The 21,139-nt window shown below is 39.8% G+C and overlaps 2 protein-coding genes across 3 annotated transcripts in view; one reads left to right on the forward strand and one right to left on the reverse strand.

The window, feature by feature from the left end:
- PLEKHA8 (pleckstrin homology domain containing A8) overlaps positions 1–3,568 on the forward strand; it is a 38,587-nt gene extending 35,019 nt beyond the window's left edge. Inside the window, exon 14 of the mRNA XM_020780335.3 lies at positions 2,023–3,568. Within this exon, the coding sequence (XP_020635994.3) occupies positions 2,023–2,220 (198 nt within the window). The 3' untranslated portion in view covers positions 2,221–3,568. The remainder of the gene's footprint in view (positions 1–2,022) is intronic.
- A 15,762-nt stretch (positions 3,569–19,330) lies between these two features.
- The window catches only part of COLQ (collagen like tail subunit of asymmetric acetylcholinesterase), a 54,979-nt gene continuing 53,170 nt past the window's right edge, over positions 19,331–21,139 (reverse strand). For both annotated transcript variants that reach the window (XM_073003343.2, XM_020780321.3), the window contains one exon: positions 19,331–20,624. In XM_073003343.2, the coding sequence (XP_072859444.2) occupies positions 20,555–20,624 (70 nt within the window). In that variant the 3' untranslated portion in view covers positions 19,331–20,554. The remainder of the gene's footprint in view (positions 20,625–21,139) is intronic.

Raw genomic sequence — 21,139 nt, forward strand, 5'->3', positions numbered from 1 at the left:
TTTAAAATGCTCTGCCCACAATTATGACTCTTAATTTACTTCTGAAATGGATGCATTTCATAGATCACAAGCCTATTCTATGTGGCTTCTGCATGTTACGAAGTGCAGTAGTTCTGTCTTTCTTACTTGGCTTCAGTGGAGCAATAAGCAATTTTTGCATATCAGAAATAGGGGAGGGATATCAAATCTCCAGTAAGAACTCAACCCTAAGCACAGTAGACGTCAGTGGAACCTGGTGGCAGGTTAATGTGCATCAGATTACATTCAGAAATAAGAGTGATTTTTTTTTAGAAAGCCCGTTTTGCAAATGCTTCTAGATCAGCCACTCTCGACCTTTTTTGGTCATAGACATAAACACAATAAGAAAGAAATATGGGCCAAATCACGATTGTATAAGTCACATGAACCTTATAAGGTGGTGTGTGAATAACTGTTTCCAGACTGTGGCTCCCTTCAAATGTGCGAGGGCCAAGCTATCCACATAATGGAGGGACACAAAAGTATATGTATCCATTCCATTGGAGAGAAAGGAAATGATCAGAGCAAGCATGCTTCATTAGATTAGAGCTGGTGTAGAAATGCTCCTGGCTTATTTCTTCATCATGTCATGCTATCTTGCTAGCAGTAAGTCTGTTTTTCAGAGAGAGACTGGCTACTCAGTGACATAAAAGTGGCCTTAAGGGTATTATCTGATCCTCTGAACACTTGTTTGCTGCATGTATGGCATGCAAATGGTACAAAAAGGTGTAAATAATTTCTTCTCTTCCTTCCACTTCATGTGACCCTAGCTCTCAACTGGCAGCTCCTCCTCTTTTTAAGTTTTTGAGGAATGGAACTGCAAATAACGGGTGTTCTCCAAACTAAAGGAAGTTTCTTCCCCTTTTTTGAAGGATTTAGGAGAGATTTGGAACACATTTGTTATCTGCCTGCTTCCTACTCCTGGCATTAACTCTGTAGGAGAACTAGGGCACAGAGACTTAACAGTGGTGGCCCAAAATATGTCTGAGGAGTGGTTTTCTTGTTATGTCCACCCTGCTCCACTGCTGTTGAAACATAATCTCTTGAACAGTAGGGAGTATAACACTAAAAAGTGTGTGTTGTGGGAATGAACGTTAGGACAGAAAAAAAATTACCTGTAGGAAAATAGCAAAATCTTTTCTTCTTTTATGTTCTGTTATTAATTATTAGTAACATTTTCAGGATGTTTTTGACTTTCTGTACTTCGCTTCTAGTATCATTATGTATACTCACAGTCTTCTCACTTTCGTATGTAACATCTTTTTACTGCCTTCCAGATCTTAAACAGTACTTTCAAAACAGTGGACTTTTAAGTTTGCCATGCCCACTTATGTGTTTTTATTGTTTTGCCCTTCTGGGCTCTTACCTTATTAATGGCTCCATGTAGTGCCGTCTGGTTAAAATAATTTAGAGATGGGCAATGGCATTGGCCGCACCGGATATTGCTATTTTGCCACAGAGAGACATGCAGATTCCATCCCCCAACCTTAAGTATTTGCCTGTCTGTCTACATCAATGGCCACGCTAGGCAGGAATTATTGAAGTTACAGTCCCATGTAAATAGAGGATTAGGAAAAGCTAATCTTCATCTGTGGGTTTGTTGACCCTTAGATTGATTGATTGATTGATGGCCTCTGTCCTCTCCGCCTGCAAAATAGATTTTAATTCCTTGCCGATATACTTAGGCTATATAGAAGCTTACATCACTGCACATGTGGAGGTCTTTGCTTGTTTCCACAGCTATGCAAACCTGGAAGTTTGTTTCTTCCTCCACCCACTTGGTGCCACATTGCTTCTATTGGGTGCATGAGTCATCTGTGGAACGATAATGATATTTCCCCTCCCCCCACAACCATGTATGTGTTCTTCATTTTCCTGTAGCTTCAATAGCACAGCCCCTGTATCTGTGGCACGCTAAAAGAAAACTGTCCATGCCACAAGACTTTTGTATTTGTTGCATGGAAAACAGCACGGCTATTTTACCTTCTGTTCTTATCCTTCCAGCTAGCACTGAGGGCGTCTCCTACCTATGAAGGTTTTGCATCTGCACTGTCTGTGGGCGAACGTGATTATGAGGAAGAAGCTTTTTATAATGGAATGAGAAGGGACCTTGATATCTATCTACCAGCCATGGAAAAACAGCTCAGCATTTTGGACGCACTGTACGAACAACACGGGCTGGAGTCGGACGAAGTAGTGTGATCTCCAGCCAAAACAGTGCCTCACGTATTCAGGGATTGTGTCTGTTAACATAGCGTTTTTCCCCCCCAGAAGGTGTTTTCTGTTCTGTTCTGTGTTTTTTCCATACTTGGGAAGGGACTCAAGGCTTCCTTTTTATATATGTACAGAATTTTTTTTAATGCTTGTTTGTGTTTAACTGCAAAGGTGCTATATATATATATATTCCAGCAGGGGTGTGCCTATCTTTCTAGCAAGTATCTGCAGCCAGAGCTTTTGGTGTTGCCTGGGTGGGAAGCCCTAATGGGGCCACAACTCCAACCACTGAACAGCCACAGAATGTACGGTTGGACTGATAACTTTGGAACTTGTATATATGATTTGCAGGATTACGAATGTAGAACAACATGCACAAGAGCAGGGTTTAATTTCCCAACCTCAAAACACAGCCGCAGTTGCAAAGTCCCATATCCCACAGAAGTGAGTGCCCATGCAGGTCTCATTCTTGAAAGCATCATACACAGAATCCAAGGTTTAGTGTCACAGCTACCTCTGAGACCTCCCCTTACTGACACTAGTGCTGCATATCGAAGCCGTTGGCCATCTCCATCCACAGCGGGGCTGTCTCCCTTTATAGTAAATAAGGGCTTGTCCCATTGTACGCGATAAGCTGAAACCTTAACATCAGAGTCTTTGGATGGGTTTCCAGTTTGATGTTTTGATGCTGAGCCAGAAGTACTGAAAGAACCCTTGCAAAATTAATTGAGGACACAATTAGTTCTGGCCCTGTGATCACCCATCCACAATGCCAACAGATCAGGTGAGGTGGCTTGCAGAGTGATGTGTGGGACACAGAGGATTGAGCAGAAACTTGCTTGGACTTGACATATCCAGTGCAGATAAATGTTCTTTCACTCTCAGGTTAACCTGCTTTGCAATCTCCAGAACAGTTTACGACAGTTCTGAGATTGGCACACCTACAACATGGGGGGAGGGGCCCATTTAGCTTACAGATGGTTTGCACTACAGTACCCACCGTCGGATATCAGGGGACCGTGCTATGTACAGTGGGTAGGATTGGAGGGCCAGAGAATTCTCCACCCTGCTTGCAACCAAATCATATCTATTCTGTGGTTTGTTTGTTTTTTAATGTTCCATGCTACTGCCTAATCTGAATTATTCCCCCCCTCCATAGTTTTGGAATAGAATCTGAGCTAATGGAATAGGAACTTAAGGTAGCTGGTAACCTTTTGTTTAAAATTATAGTAGGTTGGCCTTATCAGAGTTCATGGTGAGCAAATATTCCTCCAATTATATTTAATATCATGCATCAGTTGCTGTATAGGAAATATACACAGGGCAAAACCCACAATTATTCTTCCCATTCACTTCACTCGAGCTAGTCTAGTTAAAAAGTAACGTAGGAATTAACTCATGGACTTTTTAGTGTTGATGTTAATGTGCCATGTGCCTTCTATGCTTTAAGGCAAATGCATTCATCATTTTAGTTTTTGCATGGTGTAACAGTCAGGAGAAGGAGAAATACTTGGAAGAGTAGTGGCTGATGTTCCTAGATCAAAGGGCTTCATGCCCCTTATGTCAAAATTGCCAAAACAAAATCCATCTTTCTCATTCCTTTCCTAGCAAATGGCTGCTGCAACCTTCCTTTCTCCCCTCCACAGACTCTGGTTTTCCTTTCTTGCTGGTTTTTTGCATGTGCAAACTGCTGCCTTTAGGATAATATCGGACAATATTCCTTGCGCCTCTCACTGTTGGCCCTGCTGATGGGAGCAGCAGTCCTATAACAACTGCTGGCCTGCACTTTTCCAGGACCGCCCTGCATCTGTTTCTTTTTCTTTCCGTTGCTTTGCATTCTTCCTACATATAAGATGCATCTTTTTGGTTTTATAATATGTTCTATATAACTTGTGGAGTCTCAAGAAGAACATAATTCTCTATAGGAGAAAGCTGGGAACCTTGTGATATTAGTGAAAGACTGCTATAAACCATCTGTAGAGGAGATCTCTGTACTCTTTACCCATGCATGTGGCTACCTCCAATTTCCCAGCTTTTTCCAATATCTGTGGAAGTGGTTATCGTACAGGGCTGGACCATGTATCAGTGATTATATTGACTCTCACACAGTGTTATATACGCCACTTGGAAAGCTCAGAGTGTACTTCATCCAGTCATCTGAATCCAGCTTTAAACATCAGGGCATTGTAAAATCAAGGCAGGATCGCAACATTGGAGAGATTAATCATTGGTTCCATTGAAGCTGCCTCCTACAACAAATAGAAATGTAGTTTTTAAAAAAATGTATGGGTAGAAATGTAGCAGAGTACAGTAATCCCATGATATCAGTCCAGTACTTTTAAATGCCTCCCATGACTGAATTCTTATAGAATTGGTCCTTCTAGATTTGTTCTGTAAGTCCATATTTTCTGTGGTTCTCTCTTTAGGATGGAATATTGGGAGAAGTGAGCTAGATATTTTGAAGAAAACTCTGAACAAGTTCTGGAATTTTAAAAACTGAATTAGGTGTTTGAATGTGGATTTTACTGTTTGGAGTGTAGAACCGCAAACCATCTATCAGAACTGCTGGATAGCTCAATGCTTTCGGTATCTGGCCGCAGAGCCCAAGGGCTGGGAGTTCGATTCCCCCCTGTACCTCCTTGACAGAGACTATGCTCGACGATCCGTAGGATATCTTCGAGCTTTGCAGTTCGAAGATTATCATCATTATATTATTGTCTAGTGGATTTAAAAGATGATCATATGGACTGGGCACATTCAGACGTCTGTTTCTATCCACTGTAAAAAAAAAAGCCCTTGTTCATAAACAGTCCAGTTTTATCAATTTGATGCAAGAGGTTACTTTTTAACAATATTAAAAATCTTGAGTCTCTATTTATTTTCAGCATTTAAAACCTGTCTTTAAAGATGACATCTAGGTTTGTAAATAGACCATGCACTGGAAAAATAAGAAGCCAATGGTGCTGTTGTGTTATTTTGTGAAGTGCAGATGATCCCAACACGTCTCTCTCTACATCTAAACATGTATTTTCTTCAATAATAAGCTGCACCCTCCCCAGTTACAGCTGAAAAATCACCAAGTGGTTGGAGTTCCTCCTTTTTCTATTGAATATACAGCACCCTAGACCTGTGAGACAGTTGCATACATATTAGCATTAAGAATGGGGAGGTTTCCTATTGATAACAGATGTTAGTCCGCAATAAACCAATAGTTTAACATAGAAAAAAGAAGAGTTCTCACTAACATCACTTCTAGGTTTGATATTATAGGTAATTCACAGCTGTGCTGGATTAGAAGACTTTTTAAAGTTTTCTCTCCATTCCAAGGTGAATGAATGTCTACAGGTATTTGTTTAGAGTCCTGCTCACATTGTTGAGTAGGTAGATTAACAAAGCAATCGTGCTGAAATGAGACATAAAGAGAATCGTTTTTCCATTTCTTAATAACATGGCATTCTTCTTTCATTTCCCCCTCCTATTCCATGGGAAAGAATTAACTGACAGCTCCAAGTTCAGGAGAAAAAGGGGACTTGGATGCTTGCGTATCCTCGGTAACCTGCCAAATGGCCCTTTTTCCTCAGTTCTGGTGGGATAGCTACATCTGCAAAGTTTTCTGTGGATATACAGGGATCTACGTACAGTGACACAAATGCTGTCTTATTTCCTTCCCCCATCAGCAGAGGAGCACAAATGCCACATCCAGCTACTCACTGGAACAACCTTGGGATTGCTGGTGAAGGGTCATGTTATACATTACAGATAACACAGCATTGGAAGCAGGAATTGCTTAATTGCTGAAAAAAAGACTCACTCATACCAAAAGTCTTTCCTCCTTTCTGTAGTTTGCAAATTAGCTTGCTTTGTTTCTGATTGGTCATCAGGAAGTAAACATGTGTTCTTTGCAACCGTGTCTCATCAGACACTAAAAATGATGATGCACTGTCAAGTGGATTCTCACTTATAATCCTTTCCAGGGTTTTTGTGGTGTAGTGCAATGGTTCCCAAACTTGGGTCCCCAGATGTTCTTGGAGTACAACTCCCAGAAATTTTGGCCATCACAGCTAGTGTTGAAGGCTTCTGGAGGTCTTAGTCCAAGAACACTGGGGGACCCAAGATTGGGAATCAGTAGTGTATTCAGAAGGGGTTTACCCTCCCTGGCTTCTGGGGCCACTCTGAAACCGCGCAGCTGAATTATTCTCCTTGTTATGCACAATCCAATGGCATGGTAAGCAAAGGGAGGTCTCAGACACTTGGGTCGCACTGCAAGATTCCTTTCAGCATCACTGTCCATGCTCTTATGTCCTATGCCTAGCCGCCTCTCTCCCCACATCCTTCCTTGCTTGGGGCTGTTCAGTCCAGCTTTTGATACAGACTGATCAGCAGCAATCATTAACATTGCTTGAGTTACAAGCTGGACGCCACCCATTCCTCATGGGCTAAAGTCAATGTGCCATGTAGTTTTCACAATCTGCCGTCAGTTTTCATCTGTTGAAACTGATAATTTGTAACAGAGATTCAATATCTCAGTCGAATGAGATGTCAATTTTGGTATCTGGCTGTGGAGCCAGAGGTTGGGAGTTCAGTTCACCACCATGCTTCCCTGATGGACTGGACTCAATGATCCACAGGGTCCCTTTCAGCACTCAGTTCGAACAACCGTACTTTGTTTTATAACTTACTGTTTTGCTCCTGTTTCCCTCACATTTTCTTTGATAGATGGTGTTTCTTACTTGTTGACTGGTGGTCGTGCATTTGTCCATCTAGAGCGAGGGGAGCGATGCTGACAACATTCCTATAAAATACATATCTGAGAAGTAGTGTTCTTTTTGCATACTGAATGCTGGCCTGTATACCACTGTGCTATTGTCAAAGAAAGTTATGAAATTGGAGGAAGCTTAGTGTACAGTGAAACCTCTGCTTACAAACATCCCTAGCTACGAACAATCCAAGTTACAAACAGCTCCATTTGCAAAAGTTTGCCTCTACTTGCGAACAGAGCTTCAAGACACGAATGGAAAAAAACTTTCCTGCCCTTTTTGTGACCTAAGTTCACCTTAGGTCAAAAGAAGAAAATATATTTAAAAAATCTCCCCGTAGTGGTAGAGGACGGATTAACCGGCTTTGCATTAGTTCCTATGGGAACTAAAGCTTCAACTTAAGAACGGCGCCTCTAGATAAGAACGAAAAACAGCCAGAATGGATTGAATGGTTTTCAGTGCATTCCTATGGGAAAATTTGCTTCTACTTACAAACGTTTCAACTAACGAACATTTTCTGGGATAGAGTAAGTTTGTAAGTAGAGGCTCCACTGTATATGGTGTGTAACCACTATTATGCGGATTTGGAAGATGGACAAAACCTCCATTGATTTCTAATTTTATGAAATGTTAGTGAGTTACGTGCACAGTTCCAAAATACTGATGGAACTTGTCATGTGGTCAAAATCAAATTGTTAAGTCTGACTGTTATGCGAAATCCTGGTCCATCCCTGTCATTTGGGTTGCTTTTTAAAGGCTGGTACTGATCATAATCTCAGGGCTTTGAACAGCAAAACAAAAACACTAGTCCTTTAAGTTTGTATTTGAAGAGAAGCTGATTGTTTATGTAAACAGAATGTAGATCAGCTTAGATCTCCTGTGAAGTGCATTTCTATTCTAAAATATCTGGCTGGGACAGATCTGCACTCGACCTGAGCAATCCTAAAGCGATCACGTTTAACTTGCAAAATGTACATCTGTGTAGCAAAATGTTTGCCTTTGTACCTGAAGAAAGAGCAAACATTTTTATTAGAGGTGATAACCACCTTTTATCCCACCATAGCTGGGATCTATTATACTAATTTAATGTTTTGTAATATTTGTTTTAAAACATATATAATTATAAAAAGAAGCCTGGAAGCCTGGCTGTATATCCTCAAAATTTAAAACATTAACAGTTTTGAGCTTGGATATATGAATGAATCACTGTCAGATATAGTTACAGCAGGATTATTATTGTAAAAGAATAATTGCTTTTTTTAAAAAAATAGAGTGTCATAATAAAAAATAATGGCAGATGAATTGCACTCACAATATCATTTTATATTTCCACCCCTGCTTCATTGACTGCATATAGCATGGCTTGAAAATGGTCAATACTTCATCAGTAACTGGTTATTAGAGTACAGCCTAGAGATAAACCACAGAGACTTCCTATTGACCACAACAGAATGTGTAGTGCAATTCACAGCTCCTTGATCGTGATGTTAATAAAACTTTGATTTTGTTCTCTCAAGGTTGCTGTAATTATGTGGTTATTTCTATACACGGAATAGTTGGTATGTAGCTCCCTAACTGTGAAGTCTGTTGCCATAAGAATTTCATATGGGCATTTACATATATATGAAAATCTGAATCCTTGCTGTAGGTTGGATTCCCCTTGAATTAGGGTGTTATTATGCTGCATTGATTTGCAGTCTGTACTGTATTATGTTTGAAATCACATTCAGTACTCACACAGGGGCTGTGGATTGATTTAAGAGTTTGAACAGCCAAACAAAAACACAATAATCCTTCAAGTCTATATCTAAAGAGAAGCTGATTGTTTGTGTAAACAGAATATAGATCACTTAGACCTCCTATGCATTTCCTATGCATCTCATCCATACTGAACGTGATGTGATTTGCATTCCAATCCACAGTTCTCCCTTCTTTGCTTCCTCCTTCTGGTCTCACTTCTGCCAATCCTTCATTCCACTGGTTACACTTCTGTTGATCCTTTCATGGGGCATAAGTATAGGAAATAATAATAAAGATGACCCAGCGATAAGGTGATAGACTGTCTCTCTCTTTTAAAGCAGCAGCAAATGTCTTTAAATGTATATTTATTATTATTTGTTACTTATATTTCAACTATGCCATTCTTCCAGTGAGCTAAAGGGGGCTCCCTACTCCCTACTTAGCCTCATAACATTGAACATTCCCTGGCCCAAGGTCAGCCAATGAGATTCATGGCTCAGAGGGGACTACGTAGAAGTTTGCTGTCCCACCTCATACTCTGTGCTGATGATTTTTGAAAATTCATCCTTCATCCACAAATGACATATTTGCTGGGATGCATGGTCAATGTTCTCTTTTCCACAACTCAACTTGTCTAAACCATAAAGGCCAAGTCCCAATACAGTTGTAATTAAGCTACCTACGGCTAGCACTTAAGATATGTGCCAGCCGTAGGTACCTGCATTTCTTCAAAAAGCTACTTTGAAAACCAGTACAGGTGAGACCAAGTGGCAGTAATTCTTTTTTATTTTTTATGTTATTTTTCTTTGATATTAAAACTAAAATACAAATTCAATAATAACCAAATACAATACATATTGGACTATCCCCACCCTTGCCACCTTCACCCTTGGGACTAGGTGACCAGAAGTATCAATTTATATCCCTTGTCACCCCATACCTCTCCGAAAATACATTGATTCTTTTGCTGGCATATAGTCTTCCTTCAAAAAAAAAAAAAAAACCACACACACACACACACACACAAAACCCAAAAATGCTGCAAATATGAATTCCGTACATCTTTGAAATCATTAGACTTTACATTTCCTCTTCTTATTTTCATTTCACATGTTAACTTATCATTAATTGCTAAGCTCCACATTTCTTTATTAGTCTTCAAGATTAATTTGTCACTTTTCCAATTCTTTGCCAATATTCATCTTGCTACTGTAACCATAATAACAATTAACTCTTTCTGTTCTTTTTAAAGATGATCATTCTTAATTATATTTAGGAGGGCAATGATTATTGTTACCTCAATACCATATCCAATAATTTCTCTAATTTCTTTTTTAAAACAGTGCCCATTCTTTCTTAGGCTAATCGGTAAAAGGCACATCTACAGCCCCATGAGCAGCCCCAATTGGAAGTAATTCAGGGGTAAGAATTTTCTACAAATATTCTTGGGGATTTTAGATTTAGGATGGTGCTAAGGCCTCAATGAGTGAGGTATCTGGCTGTAAAGCCAGCGGCCAGGCGTTCAATTCCCCACTGTGCCTCCCAGGAAAAAAATCCATACAAGGCATTTTTCATTAGTGAGTTCCTGCCAGGCAGTCAGCCATGTCATTTTTCATAGATATGACCTGACATTTTCCCACTACCATCTTCATGCATACATCCCCCTCAATAGTTAAACAGCAACATTCAGTGGCTGCTGTTTAGTCTTCCATGGGCCATTCTGGGTCTGCTCACTTAAATTTTTGTTGCTGTATTTCTGAAGTCCTTAGTGTTCTCCATGGCAGTGGTCCCCAACCTTGGGCCTCCAGATGTTCTTGGACTACAACTCCCAGAAGTCCTCACCACCACCTCTGCTGGCCAGGATTTCTGAGCGTTGAAGTCCAAGAACATCCGGCGGCCCAAGGTTGGGGACAACTGCTCCACGGCATCATGATAGATTTCCCTCTTGTACATAGCTACATAAGGATCCACCCCAAGACAGCATGTTTGCAATTGGTATAAGAGAGTGGCATGGGTTTTATTTTAATTTTGTTTCTTTTTTTCAACTGTTTAATGTTTAAAAAATAAATATGAAGAATGCCCACTTTGAGATCTCTGGAGATAGGGTGGAATAGAAATATTGTGATAAACCATTAGTTCCCAACCTTGGGTCCCCAGATGTTCTTGGATTAAAATTCCCCAGATGCCTTCACCACTAGCTGTGGTGGCCAGGATTTCTTGGGATCGTAGCCCAAGAACATCTGAGGATCCAAGGTTGAGAACCACTGTGATAAACAAACAAACACAAATAAAGAGGATTTCTTGAATCTGAATTTAGCATTTCTTGGGCCAGAATTTGAGTTAGCGTTTTACCACTAGTGATCTATGCATACAAGTTGAAATCTATCTGAAATGTCTGCAGTTCTAGATTGTATGCCCCAGCCCTCCTTTTGTCTTGGTCCTCTTTCACACTCTGAATATGGCCTCTTGCCAAACTTATCCCAATTAATTTAGCATCTGTTTTCAGGCTTGATATTGTCCACTCATCTTCAGAGACTAGACATGTCTCACATATTTTCCAATAGGTCATAGTTTTCCACTTGGTTTTTTTGCTTAACAGCTGGCATCCAGTCTCCTTTGCACAGCTGAGAAGCCATTCATCATTATTGAGTCCTGCAATGTCTTCACCAAGGCACAATTTCCATTCTTTCTCTGTAACTTGATATCAGGATAGTGAGCTCAGGTATATTGATTATTGACAACAGCCCAACATGTATAGGAGGAAACCATCAGATTACAAAGGCTGATATAATGGTTGGAGGCAAGATAAATTTAGAGTGCTATAAATGCCTCTGTAGAGTTCTCTGCATTTTCCATCCCCTATAAAGCAGATTATATTTTTACTGTAAGTAAATAATTTAGGCTTGCCTAAATAATGGAAGGAGGCAAGCTCTGGGACTCTGCCACCATTCACCTCTCTAAATAAAGTGCGGAAACTTCTGATCATCTGCCTAAATTAGGATTGTTAAATATGTGTCCTTCAAGCCTGGATTTAGCATGCAATTGAAGCAGAGCTGGGTGGGTCTAACCCTTCAGGGGCGAAGAAATCCTTCCATTCTGAAGTGCTGACAGTATGGAAAATCCTCATTAGGATACTCCACAATGTTTCCCCCAAGCAATAGAAAAAATAAAACATAGAGAAATCTGAGTCATTTAAAGGGATCTGGACTGGGGATGCTTAGAATCGCCATGCCCCGTGGCTTTTCCACAAATATTATGGGTTACTAAATAAAAATACTTGAGTATTTTGGAGGAACTTGCGCATTTCTTGAACATGAAAAGATTACGTCATTGCCTTTTTGAGTTGGTGGCACATTGGCTTCTTTTCCTGAAATGGCCACCACTTGTCCACACAATATTATCAAAACATTGCTGACCAGTATTCCATGGTTTTCTGTGACGGTCTCATATTTTTCAAGACTTAGAGTGTCACTGACCTGAGAAGTTAATTTAGCTTGATTCACCTGGATTCAGTGTTTTCTACACCATCTCCTTGCCAGCTTTCCCTATTGAAATTGCTGTAGTTGTTCATGTAGAAAAGAGTAATTATCCGGGGGAGGTGCTTGCAAGAGTCTGCATGGTGGGGGCTGGGATTTTGCTGCCCACCACCTGAATTTTCTCCCCACCTCCACCTCTCCCTCCTTTAAGCTCCAAGTAACACCAGCAGTGGCAGGAGGAGGCTGCCAACACATGGCAGCTTAGCCCACTCGCCTCTGCCCGCCCCCTCTCCAGATTTGGGCAAGGATATTAACAAGTCTTTGTGTCTGAGTTCCATGCTTGAGTACAAGGCTTTACTAACTAGTCCCAAGCCCCAGGTCCAAGTACTGATTAAAAATAAGCTTTTTCTCCCAAGAAAAAAAAATTAGAGGTCAGTGGTTTATGAGTCACAAGTTGAGTCTGAGTCATTTAACAGAAAAACCTTGAGTTGAGTTACTGGTGCAACTTAAGTCCAACTTGACAGTGAATCCCATGACTCAAGTCCCCATCCCTGACTTCCCCACATTTATTTTTGTACTGTGCAGTCATTGGTTTTCAATTTGACTTTATCCTTGCCAAACCTGGTACAACTGCCGAGTAAATGGCCAACATAAATGCTCTTCCTACTTTGTTTGCTATAATCCTTCATTCGTGCATTTATTTGCTACAACTACAGTCACACCCACCTGTCCTTTATAGGCTTTTGAGACTATTTCCTAGCCATGATTACTTAGCCTTACAAATACTATTTCTATGTTTTACTCCCCTTTCTTTCTTTCTTTCTTTCTTTCTTTCTTTCTTTCTTTCTTTCTTTCTTTCTTTCTTTCTTTCTTTCTTTCTTTCTTTCTAATGATCATCCAGTCCTGTGCAGGCTGTGTGTATTCGTGTGCCCTTTGCTTCTCAAGGGTGAGAACAGTAAAGCCATATTTGTGCAAATTATAGAGACAATGAAGGAGAGGACAAAGCTTTTCATCTTTCTCTCTCAGTTGGAAGCAAAAACCTTTGTCACACTGACAAAGCAAACAAGGAGTGAAGTGAGGAGTTTGCTAAACATTATTTCTATTCCAGCTTAGAAATTGGAATGCTACTTTTTAAAAATAATTTGTCCTGTAAGCCATTACAAAACTCAAAGAAAATAATTTCTTACAAAACCCATTTGGAAAGCTCAGGGGAGAACTGAAGCTTAATAAAATAATCAAGTAAAATATGAAAAATCACTCTAATAATGGCTCTTTATGTAACTAAAAAGGTACTAGGACCTGAGTACTGTAGTACTGCAGTTTAACCATTGCACCACGAGAAGTGGGTTTTCCGGATTTTTCGGGCTCCCCCTGCCTACTGCCATTTAGCAACAGTGCTGATCCACTGTGTGGACCCAGAGAACCTTCCACAGGAACAAGGGCATGGGAAGTCTGCTTTCATCAGCCCAGCTGTGTACGCCTAAATCTGGATCCAATGCAGTTCTGTTTATTTATTTCAACTCATCATTTCACCATCTTAAAGCAAACCAAGCAAATTTTAGATTTTATTTGGGAAGACACACCAAAGAGTGATCTTTTCAGGGAGAGGAACACAACCATGTACAAGCCCACAGCCACACCTGCATGCACACAGAGGAAGAAAGAAAAGCAATCAAGGAGATGTCCATGTATGTATGGCAAAGACACGTACACATTTAGGGAACTCAGAGGAAGAATAGGGGAGAGATTAATCAGGTCTTTCTTTTCTTCACATGCCTGATTCTTTGCCAAAATTTAAATCAAATAAATCTATAATGCAATTTCCAGTAGGAGTGCATTCTCTTAATACAATTCTGACTGGCTGACACTAGCAGATACATCTCCTTTACTGAACAAATTGGCATAGGTCTTCTCCCTTAACTGGTTCAGTGATCACAAATGGAATCAAAACATACCATAAGACTTTTTGCTCCAGTCTCTTAGGACTTGGAGTATTGCCAAAAGCCAATACAGAAATGAGAAAAATGGGGTGGGGGTGGGGGAGGAGTGTACTTCCCTGCATGCATCTCTGGGAATACAGCCAAAAGTATGAATGCATTCACCTTAGAGATTGGGGGGAAAGAGAAGGGATGTAGGTGGCAGGCAAGGAAGGCTTATTTGCATTTCCCACTGAGCTCCATCTTCTATTTCAGACTAGCTTTTCTGCACAAAGTAAACTGTAGCATTCCCTAATGGGTTTAGCAGACACCCACTACGAACTGCGAAGTTTTACATTTCATATTTATCTTTGTGCATTTCCCCTTATTGCCAGCATCAGACAATGAAGGTTCAGGAAGCTTTCACCCTTAATCAAATGTTTCCCAGCATATGGCTTGTCAGTAAAATGCTTCCAGGAACAGATTGAAATCCATTTTAGAAACCTGGTACGGTGTGCATATGTGTGTGCGTGTGTGCATATCTGTGACAGAGTTTGTCAGTGGCAGCTTCTGGTCTGAGTGCGGTTCACATTGCCATCTCAGGATGGGGTGCCTCCTCCAGCTCTGGTCGGGAACTCCCAACCCTCCTTCCATTCTGATCACAAGGATTCTAGATTTAATAGCAATTCAGCCCGAAGAAATAGATACATGCAATTTTGCGTGCCTTCTCAAAATAGACACAAAACCAGGCCAAAGTAAAAACAAAACAAAACAGGGTATCTTTATGGGCTGTGAAACAAACTCCCAAATCCACATTGTGGAGCTACCTCAACTATGTGAACCTAAAAGGTATAAAAATCTGTACAAGTTGTCAAGATATCCAGATCCTTTTTTTTTCTGGCAAAAATGTTACAAAAAACAGGCAGGGAGAGAAAGATGGGTAGTTACTAAAATCTCATCTCATTTCGTCTCTCTCTCTCTCTCTCTCTCTCTCTCTCTCTCTCTCTCTCTCTCTCTGTGTGTGTGTGTGTGTGTGTGTGTGTGTGTGTGTGTGTGTGTGTGTGTGTGTGTGTGTGTGTGTGTGTGTGTGTGTGTGTGTGGTCAAGATTTCAAAGCTTCCCATGCCAATGAAATAGAAACAATTGATTCGGCCATTTTGTCAGGATCCACTCCTCTGCTATTGCTGGCTGTTCCCTTTAGGTTTCTTTCTTTTTCCCAGGACTTGACTGAAGTCCACTTACTGGTTCTTTATCTGATATTCCTCACATCACCAATACTCACTGCAATACTTAAAAAGTTTTTGTTGTGTGCCACCAAATCACTTCCAATTTGTGGTGACCCTGTAAATTAATGATCTCCCAAAGGTCCCTCATTAAAAGCCCCACTTAGGTTCTTACAAACTAAAGGCTGTGACTTCTATAACTTGGTTAATCCACCTCACTTTGACCTTCCACTTTTCTTCCTCCCGTTCATTCTCCCTACCATTTTGTCTTTTCCCATGAGTCTTGTCTTCTCACAAGGTATCCTAAGTACAACAGCCTCATAGCTTCATTTGATCTAGCACTCACGTATTTGTTTTTCTGGCAGTCCATGGTATCTCCGAAGTTTTCCTTCAACACCATATTTCAAATGAATTATTTTTTTTCACTACCCACCTTTCACAGCCATACAGAGCAACCGCAAATACCATAATATGGACAATCTTGGTCTTGGTTTTGAGTGACACAGGGGTGTCTTTGTGACTCTGTCTTTTTGGATGTACTGTAGTCTCCTTTTGGACTGATGACTGAAGATATAGAAAATCTTTTAACTGTTCCAGTCTCTTCATAGTTATTAACATTATGTAATTTCTTCTATAGTCATGATTTTTGCTTTCTTAAAGTTTGGCTATAATCCTGTTATTGCACTTCCTTCCTTAACCATTGCTGATCATGTAAAGTGACATCTATTTTCTGCCAGTAAAATGGTGTCTTCTTTATAATTTATATCTTAAATTATGATGCTTCTTCCATCCATTTTCATTCCTCCTTCATCTGAATACTAACAGCAGTTCTCCAAGGTTTCAGGCAAGAGTCTTTCCTCCTTGTAGCTGGAGAGGCTGGGGATTGAATCTAGTATCTCCTGCACAGAAAACGTGTGTTCTGCAGCCCCTCCATTTATTCGGACCTGTTATTTCTCAGTGGTGGTTAATGAGAAAGGTGCCAACTAACGACTCTGTTACACATAATAATTTTGCAGGTTTGCATCAGGTTTAGTGCACTTGACATAGATTTGAAAATATATGTTTACATGGTGTACAACCAAGTGCACATTTTTCCATCAGAAAGGCAAGTTTTTTAAAACAGCTGTTAGAAGGTTGTTTATTTTAAATCAGTTGTGAACACGATTTATTTTGGATCGTTTTGTGCATGTGCGAATTCCTGTGTTGGAGTAAATTGTGTCTGTGGGGTTTTTCAAGTATTGGATGCCAGGATCACGGATTTTGGGTATCCTGCAGTCTGAATTCTTATTTTCCCCATCCCCTCATCTATTTCTATTTTATTGCTATATCACTTAAATGCTGGAAAGTACTGCCAGTTGCCTCACTGGTGGTGTATCACCATGTCACTTTGAAATATATTTTTTAAAATTTGTCTTACGTCAGCTGTCTTGGTTTCCAGCACATGAAGGATGGAAAATGAGGCAGGGAAGCATGCAAATGGGCCAGCCAGAGCTGTGACATCAGGAAGCAAGCAAGAGGCTGAAGCCAAGGCAGCAGCTATTGTGAGTGGCTCTTCACTCACATGTCTCTCACACAAACTATGAGCTGTGAGGCCAGCTGAAGGCTGCTGCTGCTGTTACTTTCTCCCCCACTCTCTGGTGAGGTAAGCCTGCAACCCATCCAGGGTTGCTGTTTTTTTGTTTTGTTTTTGTCCAGAATGTCTTTCTCTTGAAGAGGGGTAGTTTCGTAATATTATTTCATGGAATGCTCTCTTCACTCCTCCACTCCAATCCCACTCTCCCTTGTTTGTGCAAGGGAGCTGAGCATCCGTTCTTACAAGTGCAATTATTTGAAGCACCATGTATTCCCCTGTACCAATATATCACAGGGCTTACAACTGGAATCAAAATTGTCCCAAGAGGCTGCACACACCAAAGAAAAATTATGTAACTTTAAAGTGATTTCAAATACCCTGACCCAGCTCCTGATTCATTTTAATAGTGTCACCATGCTCTTAGTCTACCCTCTTTCTCACCTTCTCTTGTTCAATACTTTCAAATACAAGGTCCTCATTCGTAGTCTTTGCACATGCAACACACAAAGCATGTGGCAGATACTGCGTACAAGCCAATAATATGGCATTTTATGAACAAGGCAAGTGGCACATACTAGTGTCTACCAAAACTAACATAAAAAGGTAACGGTTCCCCTTGACATTTTTAGTCCAGTTGTGTCCAACTCTAGAGGGCGGTGCTCATCCCATTTTCAAGCCGTAGAGCCAGCGCTTGTCCGAAGACAGTTTCTGTTGTCACGTGGCCAGCGTGACTAGGGAACGCCGTTTTACCTTCCCACCAAGGTGGTACCTATTTATCTACTCGCATTTACATGCTTTCGAACTGCTAGGTTGGCGAGGAGCTGGGACAAAGCGATGGGAGCTCACTCCGTCGCGTGGATTTGATCTTACAACTGCTTGGTCTTCTGACCCTGCAGCACACAGGCTTCTGCGGTTTAGCCCGCAGTGCCACCACGTCCCTAACATAAATGCAGATATATTTCCAGAGCTTACAAGTAATTAATTACAAGCAACATAGTTACACAGAAGAAGTCACTTTTGAGGTACTGAGAAATGTAATAAGTAGCTACAAATGTACACTAGAAGTAAACAATAATTAGTCATATTAGAAATTTTTAGAAATAGCATGCAACTTTTCTAGTTACTTTTTAATGTCACTTTAACAGAACAATTTTAATGCATTTTAAAAGGAATGTTGACAGGAAAGTTTCTGAGATTTTTCTCATTCCTTTATCAATACTAAGTGGCAAAGGAAATATTCTCTTGTTTTTTCTTCTATACTTTAGTAACTACGTTGAAAGCAATATCAGGCATGGTCACAGAGAGTATTTCCCTGCATTCTTTTGGCAACTGCTTACCTATGTATCTGTAACAACCACAAGATTGCCAATGAGTAACTCAATGAATTTCTTTAAAAATAGTGTTCCAAGCTATAGTCATGTCACACTGGGCTCAAGTAACCCAGGTATACTAAAGGTTATCTGCATCATGCCTAAAAGCTGGTTACTTGATAGTTTAAACCATTCAATACAATGGAAACACATCCAAACCTTTCCCAGCACAATCTGCTGTGCATTGATTCAGAAGAAAGCCCCTTTCAGTTCAACCATGCTTATCCCCAAGTAAGTAGGGACAAGACTGCAATCTTAACTGCTTTACTTCTTAAATTACTTTCCACGCTGCTCTGTGCAACCAGCATTAAAGTAACCTACACATCTTTGCACGTGGTTAAAGGTAAATTGAATGCTGCTTTTGATTACATTTTTATTATAATTGTGTGATGTCATCTTTATCCAGCTTTTCTAGAAGTAACAGAACATAACAGTCATTCTAAATGTGTTCATGTATTTCAAACATATTCTACAGACCACTAATGACAGATAGGTCAATCTTCTCCAGTCTGTTCTCCTAAGTTTGAATTTCATATTTCACTGTATAAAGAATTTCTGAAAGTCTACCTGACTTTAAGATAACTCCTTAAAGTGTATCTTACTCAGCATCCTTCCAACATGAAATTTGCTCTTTAATATGCACAAGTTATTATCCAAAAAGGTCTCAAAGATAACATAACCATCTAAAGATTCTTTCTGGAAAAAATACATATATACATATAACATTTATACAGATTTACTCTGAATAACACAGTGGCCGAAATCCTGTTGCATAGCAAGTCACACTAAGAAGAACCCTTGAACCAGTGAGTTCAGGTTCCATTGATTCAAATGGACTTACTCTAGTTGTGACTAACTTGAGCATAGTAAGTCAGAGTTAGAGTAGGCCCATGTGAATCAGTGAAACATATGGAGCAGTTAATGGATTCAATGGGCCAACTCTAGTGTGACTTCCTATGCTAAGCAGGATTTCAGCCAGTTAACTTCTACAGGCTATACAAATGGGAATATATACACATTAATATTAAATGTTGTACAACACTGAGATTGGAAAGCAGTTGCTCTGTAGGAAATGGATAATTTTGATTGGCAATGAATGGTAGGTACATAAGAAAACAAGTAATTTAATACAGTATTTTCTGACATTAGCTAAAATAAAAAAATGTTATTCAACAGTTGTCTTTAATGGAATTCTATCCACCTTCCATTTTGCTGCATAATCAATAATGCACCTTTCAGGCCTATTAACAGAAGATATATTGTTGTTAATTTTCAGAGGCATAATGTATTAGGAGCTTACTCTCCTTGTTTCATGGGAATAAATTGTCCTGAAGTCACCATCTCAGGATGAAAAACTAATTATTTTTTCTGCACTCCTACACAAACTGTGGTGGGAGTGAGCCATACTGAATCTAATAGGATGTCCTTCCAAACAAATAGACGGGGCCTTGATTTTTGTCTTCCAGGAGAGACTCATACTATATGCACACCTGAACTGACCGGCTTTCGTTGCTTCTGAGTTAAATTTATATCAATCGATTTACATTTCTCACATTTTAATATAACCTCTGTTCTTAAATAAAGCTGATGACTTTCTTCAACTCCTCAGATGTATCTGCTGAGATGTATATTTAAGCAGCAGGTCAAATAGGATTTGTTCCCAGGTCAGGATATTTTAGATTCCAGCCTCAATAACTTCAGGTCAACAATACACACATACCTTGGACTTTTTGCTCAGCTGAACATGTATTTCATGCAACAAGAGCATGTACAAAGTTCACATAATTTTTCAAATGCCTAAATAGTTCTTATAAACACTACATCCAGAATATGCTTTGTGTTTATACTGGGAAAGTCTTTTTAAAAAAACAAAACAAAAACAATAGCCTGAAGAGCTTATTTGTAGGACTAACAGTGATAAGTTGAGGTATTGTGTTTTTCTGAAGTACCAGTGTAGAAGTAAAATTGTGTTCCAATAGTCTGGTGTTTTTTTCCGTCTTGCTCATGGGATTTCCTATAAGCAGCCATGGAAAAGTTAAGTCTTAACTTTGAACACTGTTTGACAGTTTTCTAAGACAGAATGCAGTGGTCCTATTTTCTTCCAGTGTGAGTTGATTAAAATGCATCTTGGATCATCACGGCAATATAGCACTGGCGGTTTTCATCATAGAGATGGTTTACTTGTCTATTACCTGGGCTTGGTTTGATGACGATAACATTGCATCGATGTGTGCATATCATATGTGGGATACTCACCTACCACTGCCCTCATGTAAAATATCGACAATCTGTAGAGTCAATATAGCAATAAGAAGTGCATCGCAGTTTTCCATATGATCTAAGACAGAACACAAAAGTCATTACATTATTAATACAATTTGCTCCCTTTCTGTTATAAGCTGTGGATACTTCCTTCGTAAATCTTTCAATCGGTTAACTTCGGGAAGGATGGAGACAAGAGGGTTTTGAATGTAGGCTACTGAAGGAAGCAAATTAAACAAGATAGAAGGATACTGGGAAAATGTCACGCACTAAAATCTGTGTCATAAAATAAAATGTAGTTGGTAACAATGTTTACCCTCAAATATTTGACACAGTCTACACTCAGGCTGATCTATATCTAGCTGTATGGTGACCATGATTAATGTAAAATTGGAATGTTCCCATTCACTTCAATGGGAAGATTTCCCCTATTGTAAATTGCATACCTACAGCTGGAGAAGTATCATAGTAGCAACTATCCTGTGTGGTTAATCTAATAATTCCTAAACAGAAGCCTTATTTTTTTAAAAAAATTTAATCTCAAGGATCAAGCTTTAGTTTCAATCTCTTTACATAACTCCTTCTTGCTGA

Source organism: Pogona vitticeps, chromosome 6 (genome assembly GCF_051106095.1).
Source record: "Pogona vitticeps strain Pit_001003342236 chromosome 6, PviZW2.1, whole genome shotgun sequence".
NCBI classification, from domain to species: domain Eukaryota; kingdom Metazoa; phylum Chordata; class Lepidosauria; order Squamata; family Agamidae; genus Pogona; species Pogona vitticeps.